This window comes from Streptopelia decaocto (genome assembly GCF_964273445.1).
Source record: "Streptopelia decaocto genome assembly, chromosome: Z".
NCBI classification, from domain to species: Eukaryota; Metazoa; Chordata; class Aves; order Columbiformes; family Columbidae; genus Streptopelia; species Streptopelia decaocto.
The window spans coordinates 79,311,301-79,323,926 of record NC_138657.1 but is presented as its reverse complement, the minus strand read 5'-3'; the positions used below and the strand labels follow the sequence as shown (position 1 = coordinate 79,323,926).

At 42.0% G+C, this 12,626-nt stretch overlaps 1 protein-coding gene across 1 annotated transcript in view; it reads right to left on the bottom strand.

Annotated features, from left to right (window-relative positions):
• Window positions 1-12,626, bottom strand: part of KATNAL2 (katanin catalytic subunit A1 like 2) — a 32,308-nt gene that overhangs the window by 1,828 nt on the left and 17,854 nt on the right. Inside the window, exons 11-14 of the mRNA XM_082074574.1 lie at window positions 11,664-11,782; window positions 9,488-9,579; window positions 7,577-7,687; window positions 387-549 (exon numbers count right to left, since the gene is read on the bottom strand). Of these exons, the coding sequence (XP_081930700.1) occupies window positions 387-549; window positions 7,577-7,687; window positions 9,488-9,579; window positions 11,664-11,782 (485 nt within the window). The remainder of the gene's footprint in view (window positions 1-386; window positions 550-7,576; window positions 7,688-9,487; window positions 9,580-11,663; window positions 11,783-12,626) is intronic.

Below are 12,626 nucleotides of genomic sequence, written 5' to 3'. Positions count from 1 at the left end.
GCAACTTGAGGCCGTTTCTTTGTGTCCCTGTGTCCCCTCAGCTCCTGTTCTCCAGCTGAACCCCCCAGGTCCCTCAGCCGCTCCCATCACACTTGTGCTCCAGCCCCTTCCCCAGCTCTGTTCCCTTCTCTCAACTCGCTCCAGCTCCTCAAGGCCTTTCTTGGTGTGAGAGGCTCAAAACTGTCCCCAGGATTTGGGGTTTGGCCTCCCCAGGTCCCAGCACAGGGACGGTCACTGCCCTGGGCCTGCTGGCCACACCAGTGCTGGTACCAGCCAGGATGCTGGTGGCCTTTTTGGCCACCTGGCTGTCACTCTTCCGTATAGTTCCCACCCATAAACACCTCGAGCAGTGAGTGGGCATCGTCCCCACTGCCGTGCTGTCCCACCTGGCCCAGCAAGCTGTAGTCCAGGTCCGTTCTCAGCTCCACTCCTCCGCTGTTGCTCACAGGGGGCAGCCAGTGCTGGATCATCACCCGTCGTGCCTCTTTACTTGGGAGATCAACCAAAATCCTCTTCTCCAGCCTCCGCAGCATGGCAGAATCTAACTCCCTGCAAGCGAAGGAGGAGAGGAATCATCTCAGCATGTCTCTTTGAGACATGGTGTTGATAGCAAGCGCCTCGATGCGCGGACTGGTATTTTTCAACGTGTAATTGTCTCAACCTAGTTTTGAAAAAAGAAAAATGGATTAATTATCCAGAGTATTCCTGTTCAGCATGTTAGTGATACATTGGCTTGTGACAATGAGGCTTCACAACAACAATCAGAAGTTGTAGTTATCTTCCTTGACTCTGGTACTCATCTCCAGCATGTCTCATCAGCAATAACCTCTCCTTTTCTCCCTTTGCAATTAAGGAGATACTGCAAATTGTCTGTCTGGGGCAGTGTGAGGACTAATTAATTGCTACTTTGTAAGGGATGATTATTAGGTATGAAATACAGACTGAAGGTCTTATGAGGGTCATGTTTATGGCAGAACAAGACATTGATCTGAGACTGCTCCTGCAATACAGATTATAAATAACACAGCCACAAAGGAAAATATCCTTATAAAAAGGATCATGTGAAGGATGGATGGGTTGGATAAATCTGTCAATGAACCAAATCACATGATGCTGGCAACATCAACACTGAGAAAGGTGTTTGCTAGAAGAGAAAATAAGCAAAAAGAAGAGAGTAAAATATAAAAGACTGGGCACACCAGCTCCTCTCAGACTCTGAACAGGTAATTTTAATCTTTTGCCAAGTGCTTTTCGACTGTTTTCATATAATGGTAACACAACCAAATGACTAAATGCCAATTCCTACTCCAGTTCATCCCTTGTCACTTGTGTAATGGGAACAGTCTACAGCTACCCCAGTAATTATTACCATTTTCAATAATAAACATCTACTACTAAATATTTACTCGCTCATAAGTCTCCGGTGCCTTCCAGGAGCTGCTCTGTGCTATTACCCTTTTCAGTGCTGTATCAGTCTTTCTCTACTGGGCCCATTCAGTCACAGGCTTCTTGTTTCAGTTTAAAATATCATTTGGTCCTCAGACATGCTGAGAAACTCTTATCAAGGGGAAACACAACAGCGTGTGTTGTGCAGACAGAAAAACTCAAGCCCGAAGCATCATCTCCACCTTTGTTGGCTGAGCCAGATAATAATTTATGCTTAATTAACCTGCCTCCACCTTTCCCAATTCACTGGGTGAAACCTTCTTGCCAGCAAAGTCAACATTCAAGGAATGCCTCTTGTATGAAGCTCCTCTTTAATTTACAGGGAGCTCAAAACGCACCCGTAGCACCAATAGAGCTTATTTCTGTCACCGTTGGTGACTTGTCCTTGTTTTGTAACAGCAAATGTTTTCTACCGGTATAGCACATGATAAAGAAACCCCAAAATGGGCTCTCAAATCCCCATCGAGGTGCCTGCCTAGGTTTTCCACAGACCTCAGCAGGGGCAGCATTGTCCCCTCTCCCCAGAAAGGAACCTCTTTGTTTGGGAGAGCTTGTTCCATGTGCGCTGAGCAAATGAAAGCAAAGAGGAGAAAACCAGATCCATAGGAACTCAGAGGACAACAGGAATCCACTCGGATCCATCCCAATACTTCTAATCAAGGCCTCAGAAGAAAATACCAGTTTGCTAATCAGTGGGTGTTGGTATATTGATGTTATTATTGATGTTTTTACGCTGTTTTAGATGCCATACAGCGCAATGCCTCTTGCACAGAATCCCATCCAGACCAGACAAAGAACCATTCCAGTCCCCGCTTTCCACCCAAATGTATTTTTCAGCTCAGCTTCTCCTCAAAATGGTTTGGTTTGGCTGGAAATATTTGGCGTGTCCCCCAAGATCACAGTTTCACGAGCTCCATGTTCTGTAAATAATTCTGCTGATAAACAGAAGTTGCTCTGTTTATCCAGAAAGGTTGTAGTGACCCTGCCTGTCGGCTAAAGAGGAAAATAAATACATGATATTTTTGTTATCTTAAGTGTTTAGGTTGTTTGCTAAATTGTTTTGTTAGTGACCAAATGCGAGGTTAAGTGACATTAAACAGAAAGGAATAATAAGCACTGAACCAATGAAAATATCCTCTGAAATAATAGCCAATAAAAGTATTACGAAATGTTCATTAAAAGATACACAAAGCTGTACAGGAGCTATAAAAAAGAGTGACTTTTTGGAGCTCCTCCAGGTTGACATCCCAAGGCATCACACCATGTTATCACTCCCAAATTTCATGAACCTAAACAAGACACCAATTTTCATTTCCAGAAGGAAGAAGGATAAAAAATGTGTTTTAGGCAGAAACTAAGAGACATCAGCAGAGGTGAACCCAGAAACAGCAACAAGGGCTGACTGGTCTGTAGTTAATCCTGGCCTAATGCGATGGTCACGCAGTGCTCTGGAGGAAAAGGCACCAAGAACGAGCGAGCTTCTCATCCTTCCCACCTTCCATCCTTCTGGGCAGAACCCACAACCTGAGGACTTGTTCTAACTCTACATCTTCTCCTGGTCCTGTTTGGGCTTCCTCTGTTCTCCTGGGTCAGTCTCCTCCACCGTACACACCATGCACTGCTGAAGGAGAAGGAAAGGCTCGCTACAGGGTAATCCCAGGCCTGATTTGGATTTCACGACCCACCTCTTGAACTCATCTTCGCCATGTGTTCACGGCTCTGACAGGACACGCTTGGCCAGAAGGGAATAGTATTCCAGCCTGCACCAAAGCTTCACCCACCCTGAGGCTGGGGAGGGAGAACGCAGCACTGCAATGGAAGCAAATTAAATGTACTCATAGAATTATAGATCATTTTGGTTGGAAAAGACCATCAAGATCATCAAGTCCAGCCATTAACCTAACATGTCACTAACCCATGTCCCTGAGAACCTCATCTCCATGTCTGTTCAACCCCTCCAGGGATGGTGACTCCAGCACTGCCCTGGGCAGCCTGTTCCAATGCCCCACAGCCTTTTGGGGAAGAAATTGTTCCCCAGATCCAACCTCAACCTCCCCTGGCGCAACTTGAGGCCGTTTCTTTGTGTCCCTGTCTCCCCTCAGCTCCTGTTCTCCAGCTGAACCCCCCAGGTCCCTCAGGTGCTCCAAAACATTCACTATGTGTTTAAGGATCACTTTATTTCTTCACTAACAAGGCCTTGATTTTATTTAATTACATTGAATCATTTCAACGAGTAATTTGTCAATAGAAAGCACCTTGCTGATAAAAAGTGAGAAGTGAAACTGGGCAGCAAGCACTGGCTGAAGAAGATCAATAGCTCCAGCACAGCTTAGGACAGCATAAAGAGCTTTGTTTAGGCTTCTTTTCATTCATCTAAAAGCAGCTTGGTACTAATTTTTTTCATGATCAATAAATACCCAAGTTCAACAAATCTCTTGAAATCCAGCTTAATACCAAATGTTTGCAAGAACAAAGGGCCTGTGCTCTGAATCCACAAACTCAGACGGTAATACTTGGCTTTTTCATAGAATCACAGAATGGTTTGTGTTGCAGGGACCTTCCCAGCTCCCCCAGTGCCCCCCCTGCCATGAGCAGGGACATCTTCACCAGCTCAGGTTGCTCAGAGCCCCGTCCAGCCTGGCCTGGGATGTCTCCAGGGATGGTTCAGCCACCACCTCTCTGCCCAACCTGGGACAGGCTCTCACCACCCTCAGGGACAACAATTCCTTCCTCATGTCCAGCCTGAATCTCCCTCCTTTAGTTTAAAACCATCACCCCTTGTCCTGTGACAACAGACCCTGCTCAAAAGTCTGTCCCCAGCTTTCTCACAGGCCCCTTTTAAGTCCGAAAAGGTGCAATAAGGTCTCCCTGGAGCTTCTCTTCTCCAGCTGAACACCCCAACTCTCTCAGCCTGTCCTCCCAGCAGAGCTGATCCAGCCTCGCATCATTCCTGTGGCTCCTCTGGCCCCTCTCCAGCAGGTCCACGTGTGTCCTGTGCTGAGCACCCAGAGCTGGACCAGCACTGCAGGGGGTCTCACCAGAGCGGGGCAGAGGGGCAGAGTCACCTCCCTGACCTGCTGCCCACGCTCCTGGTGATGCAGCCCAAGATACAATTGGTTTCTGGGCTGCAAGCGCACATTGCCGGCTCATGTCCCATCTCTCATCCCCCAGCACCCCCAAGTCCTTCTCCTCGGGGCTGCTCTCCATCCCTTCACCCCCAGCCTGTGCTGATACCAGGGGTCAAACAGACCCAGGTGCAGGACCTTGCACTTGGCCTTGTTGAACCTCATGAGGTTCACATGGTCCCACTTCTCGAGCTTGTCCAGGTCCCTCTGGATGACATCCCATCCCTCAGGTGTGTCACCTGCACCACTCAGCTTGGTAATACGCTCATGGTAATACGCTCAGAAGCTTTCAGTAGCTTCTCATCCCCCTCAAAGACCTTTCCAAGCACCCACTGAGCCTCATTTTAAACCATATTCTCTGTGGTAGGCACATTTCTGCCACACAACCTAGTCATTACAGTCATAGGTTGGATTTGCTTAAGAGAGGACAAAAAACAACCTGCCTTTGAGCAATGCTGAGAACGTCCTAAAGGAAATTTCAAGCTTTCAGGTATAAAACTTTCAAAAGCGGGATGTGGCTTCTCACAATGGCTCAGCTGACACCCTCGTACCCACACAGATTGCTAGCTTTCTGTGGGAATGGTTCCCCCAAACCAGAAATCTTGTCATTCTGGATCTACCTTACAAAAGCTGTGTCACTTTTGATGTTTCCAAGAAGCGATTTTGCAGAAATTAGCACTCCATCATTGCATGATCCAAAAATCAAATGCGTAAGATGCTCAAAACTGTATTCTGTAATTTTTGCATGACTTTCCAGGAAGAGTTTATTGGTTGCATCAGGCAGACACACGTTAACACAGCAGGTGCAGGAATCTCTTTCCCCAGAAGCAAGATCAGCCTCTTGCTTACCTTAACACGTCTCCAAGATCACCAGCCTTGCTGTGACCTTCAGACCAGTTGCCAACTCTTCCTTGGTGGGTTTCACATACCCAATTTTACCTTTTAAACCAGAGTAGGAAGACACAGATCCTCTAAAGACATCTGATCGTTTTTACTGCTGCCATGCTGCAGCATTGCATGTGAAGCTTAGCTACTCACAGGAGAATTTAAGATACCACGAAAAGGTGCAATGCACCGCTCAGAATTCCTCTTTCTAAAAGAGCAACGATGCTACAATAAACATAAACATTTATAGTGTATTACTAACAGACCATGAAGAGACAAATGTATTATTAATGTATTAATTCTCTTTCAAACTTAACTGTTCGCACACACAGTAGCTATTTATTTTTCAGCATTTTCTCATTCCACTGCAACATAATTAAATCAAATTCTGTTCAGTTCCTTTCATGTAGACACACTAACAGAAAATGGGGTGGATTTTGTCCTGATTTAAATTCATGAGTTTGTCCAAGGCATAAATCCCCCAAATCTACACACAGGTTCCGCTATTACGTCTATAAAAGCCAGTGATGTATTGTACTCCCATTGTTGGACCAGAGTAGGAACCAGTCTAACTTGTACATCTAATTTCTACATAAATTTTAGGTGCCCACATGGCCATTCTCCTCACTAAAGAGCCTGAAAGCCCTGGGCCGACCCACTAAGAGAGGCAGATGGAAGCCTCTGAGTATGTTGCCTCTTTGGCACTTGAATTTCAGCAGGTAAGGTGTCTGCCTGGTGGCTTCCACAAGGATCCTTCCTCAACTGTATGGGAAACATAAGGTTTTGCATTAGGAAAGAAAATATAGAGGGAAAGACGGGTTTGTAGAAGGAGGAGGACTGGATCTCTTCCTGTGATGGGCAGAAACTCCAGCTTTTACATCAGAGAAGAACTGAGTAATTCTCAAGTGGCTTTTCAGGTATTTGTTTTAATTTATCTTAATGAGGGATACTGAAGGGTAACACACTTCCTGTTTTTATGAAGCAACTGTGCCCCTATGCCTGACTTAGAAGACCCCTCCCCTTGGGCTTTCTTACATTCAGAAGAGATAAATACTTCTAATTGCTCTCACGATACCTAGATTTACATCACTTGTGCCTTGATTTACATCATCTCAGAATGGCTGAGGTTGGAAAGCGTCTCTTGGAGAACATTTAGCCCAAGCCCCTGCTCAACTCAGGGTCAGCCAGAGCGGGTTGCTCAGGGCCACATCCAGCAAGGTTTTGAGCATCTCCTGGGTTGGAGAGCAACCAGTGTTTGATCACCCACACTCAAGCTTTCATGGAGATTCCTGGGGGATCATTCCTCCAGGCTGTCAAGGTCCCTCTGGATGTTCTTCCACTGAAGATTTCATGGACTGGTAGCCCAGGGACAGAGGGAATCTTGGGGCAGGCAGAAATCCGCAGACTAATTCCAGATCTACGAAAACTGACTTCAAAAACAAGCCCATCACGAATGTGCTTCAGTTTCTCATACATGTGTTGGCTCCTACTCTTGAAAATGTTTAGTGAGCTACAAATCAGACTGTTAAAAATATTAAAAATAATAGTTGTGTTGTTACACTACACGTTACCTCCCTACCTGATCCCCTCCTGTCTGTCTTGTTCTCAAAACATGTTCTGCCCAGTTTGAGAACCAACACAATAAAATGCCCTTCTTTTGGTCTTGAACTGTTTATTCTTCTATTCTAAATTATGTTAAAGAAACTGAAGAATTTTGTCTGTCAACTTTTAAAAGTCACATTTGATACCAATAAAATCCAACATTCCTATTTATGGAGTATCCTTCTAAGCACTAGATGTTTTAAGCACCTTACAGTTCCAGGCTGAAACCCTTCTTAGCTTAAACATAGTAAATAACTTGCCTATAAAGTCAAATACTGCATTTTAAATATTAGCAGCTGGTAGCACCAGCATATGTTGACTTGATTATGGATTATTCTCATGTGGCACAAATAGCAAGAATTGTAGAGTTTAAAAGTAAAAGCTCCAAATTAATCTTTAAATGCTTTAACCAAATATCAAGGCTTTTTTTTTTTTTCTGCAAAAGTCTAAATAAAATCTTTATCCGTGCTTAGAAGCTCATGCAAATGTATTCAAAATGTACACTCTGGATCTCTTACCATGGCAGATTGGAAGCTGCTAAAACAAATACAAGATCATCAGATCGGGCCAAGCCATCCATCTGCACCAGTAATTCTGTTTTCATCCGCCGACTTCCTTCATGTTCACCACTACCAAGATTCAGAGAAATATTATTTGCTCAGTGCATTAAAGTAATCATCTTTATTTATACAGTGTCATTCACAGCAACTGAGCCCTTGTCACAGTTTTGCCCCAGTTCAAAGCATGATTAAGCTCCATTAGCTAACATCTAAGCATTAAAATCAAGCTTTCTAATGATTACTTAAATGGACTCTTCAGTGCATTAAAGTGAGGAGAATTCACTATTACTGAATCCAAAGAAAATATTTAGATTTATTTTTTTCTCCACGCAACATTGATGTTTACTGGAAAACAGCTAAGGCTTTGATTGATGTATCTATATAAGAGAATTTTTATAATGTGATAGCTGCCATTAAATAACTAACTCACCTACTTATTCAGGGCAACTAATGGCATTTTTCTGTGAGTGAATGTTAAGGGCACAAGAAGATAAACCTACTACTGAATTCAATATTTTGAAAAATGTTTTAACAAAAGCAAACAGAAAAATCTGCTCTATTGAAACATTTAAAAATGGGGCAGAGACCACCTAGAAAAGGATCCTTCCTCAAAAAGAGAAGGGGAATTTAAGCAAAGCGCTGAGAATTCTGGCCCTGCTCCAGCTAACCAATTTTGTAGGAAACCACTTTGAATTCGTGGTTCCAGATGTGGAGTTCTTGGAAACTTCTGGATCTAACCCAGAGAAAACATCAGGTCCTTCAATGCTAAGAGTTTAATGGCTTATTTTTGCAAAGGCATCCCCAGATTGGTGCTATGTCAATATTTTATAAGGAAGTGTAAAAATAACTACATAATCGTGGAGAGAAAACCTTATTAAAATATATAACACAGTGACATTAATGAGAGCTTTTAAAAATACATCTGAAGGCAAAATTTGGCCTGTAATTTATAGCTATTAACTGACAAGTATTACAAGTTGTATCTTTACTATATGGCATATTGTATTTATATGTTTTTGTGAACATATAATTTACAGTACACAAAATCCACTGAGATGGGCTCCTAATGGTTATAATAATATTTTTATATTTCTCCTGCTTCTTCCTCCTCCCTAACCTTTTAAATCTGTTTTTAACTATAAACTGTCTACACCATGGATGGCAATAATAACACCCTCTCATTTCTGCATCTGTAAGTCTGGACAATGCCACCAAAATTTGTCCCATTAATGGAAATATCACACCACGGTGTACACTCCATCTTACCCTGATATGCCTACGCCTGTCCTAAGTGTCCCAAAATCAGCTGATTCTCACCTCTAACAATCTGTTGTCTCCTCCTCACTGCCTTTATTTCCACTTATTTTAAAGTACAGCACTACTGGTTATACACTCTTGCACCTGCCTCCTTCTCATGGTCTTGCTAATCTTCACAAAACCTGACTTTCACACTTCCTTCTCTATTAATTTCATCTATAAATGAAAAAAACACCACATCTCTCTTTTTAAATCCCCACAGCGTATACAACACTTCCAAAAATAAACTTTTTCAGAGCTGATAAGCATCCTGACAATAACACACTGTGAGGCTCCTAAAGCTGACAACAGAACAAAATAAAAAGTCATGAAAATTACCGTTATCACTCAAAGTAATTATAATGTCAATAAAAATATGTAAGATGAGTCCTTCAGGGGCCCAATCAGGCTCCTATTGAAGTTTATGGAGTAGCCTCAGGCTTTAGTTTAGCTAAGGTTTGTTTCTAGCAGGTACAATGTAGGATTAAACATCGGTCAGCACCTCAACACACACATACTATTGAAAAGATGCTGTAAAAGGGGGATAAATATTCTCCTAAAGCCATAATTTACCCAGAAATAGTGCCTCTTTGACTCATTACTGACTCCAGCTCGTCCAAGAAAATTGTGGAAGGAGCATGGTACCGGGCAAGCTCAAATAACACCTGTTTAGAGAGAACAGTAAACATGACAGAAAAGATTAACAAGAAAATTAACACAAAAAGGCATTAAGGGCCACTGGCACAGAAGATAAATAACCATAGCCACAGTCTAAACTTTCAGGATGAAAAAGGGATATTTGCTGGGAAAAAGCTCCGGGTAGGCTGAGGGTCCCTGAATCCTCTCAAATTCTGAAAGGGTTGCAAAGGAGATATAAAGAACACAGGCTTGTAATCCTGTCTTTGTATGTAAATCTTCCTGGCTAAATCCTATCAGAATACCCTGCGAATAATGGGATAGAAGACAATGATCCATCAGAGGATTCTGGGAACTCCTACATTGTTCTCGGAGATTAAACATCCGCCTTTTGTTGCTGCTCCATTTGTAGCTTTTTTAAATAAGGATTTGAGAAAATAAAAATTGAAAGTCGTCTGAACTACAGTTGAAAGAAAATGGACTGATTCTCTTGATAAAAATAAAGCAGTTATTTTGTTGGTTTGTTTTTTTTTTTTTGTGGTGAAAACAAACTGCTTGAACAATCAAGATTAAAAAAAATGGAATATTAAGCTGACACAAAAGAAGTTCCATTTGTTTTACTGTAAACAAGGAGAGGCTTATATTAGCAGTAAAAAGATATTGTCAGCTCTCCTTCAGTGAAGTGTCCTTTGAGTTTATAAATAAATATCACTAACAATATATATTAATCCAGGACTACTAAATCTGAACACTTAAAAAAAATTAAAATATATATAGTATTTTCCACACTTTGGATATGAAGCAGGTGGTTTAAATTACTTGCCCAGAGTCACAAGTAGTCCATGACCAGTCTACAATTTTACTACAAATCTAAAATATAAAAATCACACTAATACAGCTGAGAACTGAGGAAAACAGGATGAGTGGACATGTCTCCAAATGACCACAAAACCCACATGTACTTCACACAACTTCAGAAAACTGCACCAACCTCACATCTGTTTAAGATATAAATTCACACAACACTTAGAGCTGTCCCAATCCACAATCTTTTATTTCATTTCTGGATTCTGCCAAAAACCCAAGTGAGGGTGAAATGCCACAAATTCAGTATCATTGCAAATGCTGCAGCATGTTCACAAAACCCCTTTTGGTGTCAAAAAACAGAGTGTCCCATCCCTACACCTGCCAGAAGGGAAACTTCTAGGAAGCTACTGAAACAGACGTCAAGAGGATCAATAACATGGGAGGTGAATGTGCCATTTTAAAGGACAAAGGACACGGGAAGAATAATTACATTGCAGATATTGCCTAAATTTCAAGAGAGATTAACAACGCCTGTAATGCCATTTGCTGAGTGCAATCTGTTACGATTATTCATTTTCAAGAGCTCTGTATCTATTGAAGCGTAGCCTAAGAGATGAATGTAAAAGAAAATTAAGAGCTTGTGGATTTCTTACACTGAAATAGGGGACATTACAGAGAGATTATGATGGGCATCTTAGGGCAAGGACGCTACACATGAATGCCTGAATTTTTTTGTACCACAGATGAACCACACATGCTAGTTACTGGTTTATATGCAAAAATACATTTACCCATTTGCCATTAAACTACTTTCCTTAAAACAACATTATGTGTGTATGTCAACGGAACTCTTTTTTCAATGCTGTGACCTGAAGACTAAGAGTAGTAGTAAATTTAGGAATCTAAATAACACTTTCTAGGGAGCCTGGAACCCAACCCTTGCAGAAGAGACGTGAAGTGCTTTGAAGGGGTCACTAAGCAAACTCTGTTTTATTACAGTTGTGACCTCTGCTTGCCTGTCTCTTATTTAGTGAGTCAAAAATCTTTGCTGCCTTCAGGATACCTACTTCATTTTCCATTACAGAACTAGAATTCCACTATGAGAATCTATTCTGAGTATTCTGCAGAAGTGATGTTATTCCCATTTTAAGAACTAGATATGAACAGTGTCACATGTTTTGTCCAAGATAGGAAAGATTATGAGCATCAGAGGCATATTCACTTTCCAGTTCTGTGGTAAACTGCATTTCTTGAAGTGGGAACCTGATGTTCGCTAAAGTATAATGAATAAGAAGATAATTCTTACCCGGACAAGTTTTTCTGAATCACCTCTCCATTTGCTGACAATGGTGGATGCTGATATGTTGAAAAACGTTGTATTGCATTCTGTGGCAACAGCCTTAGCCAGCAAAGTTTTTCCAGTACCTACAAACAAAAGCACTGAAGAAATTCAGTCTCTAAAGAAACACAATGCAAATGTTTGAATAGAATCATAGAATCATTTTGGTTGGAAGAGGTCTTCAAAATCATCAGGTCCAACTGCTAACCCAACACTGGCAAGTCCACCTCTAAACTATGTCCCTAAGAACCTCATCTACGGAATAATACCCTTCATCCTATTATCGGTCAGATAAAAACACTAAAATAGAAAAAAATCATAGCATCATAGAACAGTCTGGGCCTCTCCTTCAGTTTAAAACCATCACCCCTTGTCCTATCACAACAGGCCCTGCTCAAAGGTCTGTCCCCATCTTTCTCACAGGCGCCTTTTAAGTCCGGAAAGGTGCAATAAGGTCTCCCCGGAGCTTCTCTTCTCCAGATGAACACCCCAACTCTCTCAGCCTGTCCTCCCAGCAGAGCTGTTCCAGCCTCGGATCATTTTATGGCACTTCCAGGATCGTCTGGAGAAACTCAGGTAATACAGAACTCCAAATGCACTCCCCACATTCTGAAGTGCTACATGCTGAAATGGTCAGATGCCTTCTGTGGCAAGTAAATTTAAACAATCGCAGGAACAAATGGAGTCCATGACACACTTGTTCACATTTTGTAAGATCGGGTCAAGACAAACTTGATTTATCTGGCCCAAGATGAGTGAAAACAGAGGTATGAGTTCTCACTCCTCTGAATGGTAAGTATAAGTACTTTTTTTTTGAAGATTCAGGTGTAGAAATAGTAAAGGGTTGTGAGAAAGTCAAATGGACAGGTTTGAGTGTAAGAGACAAATGTAATCATCCACCATTGCCTCCTTTTATTTAACTTTACAGAA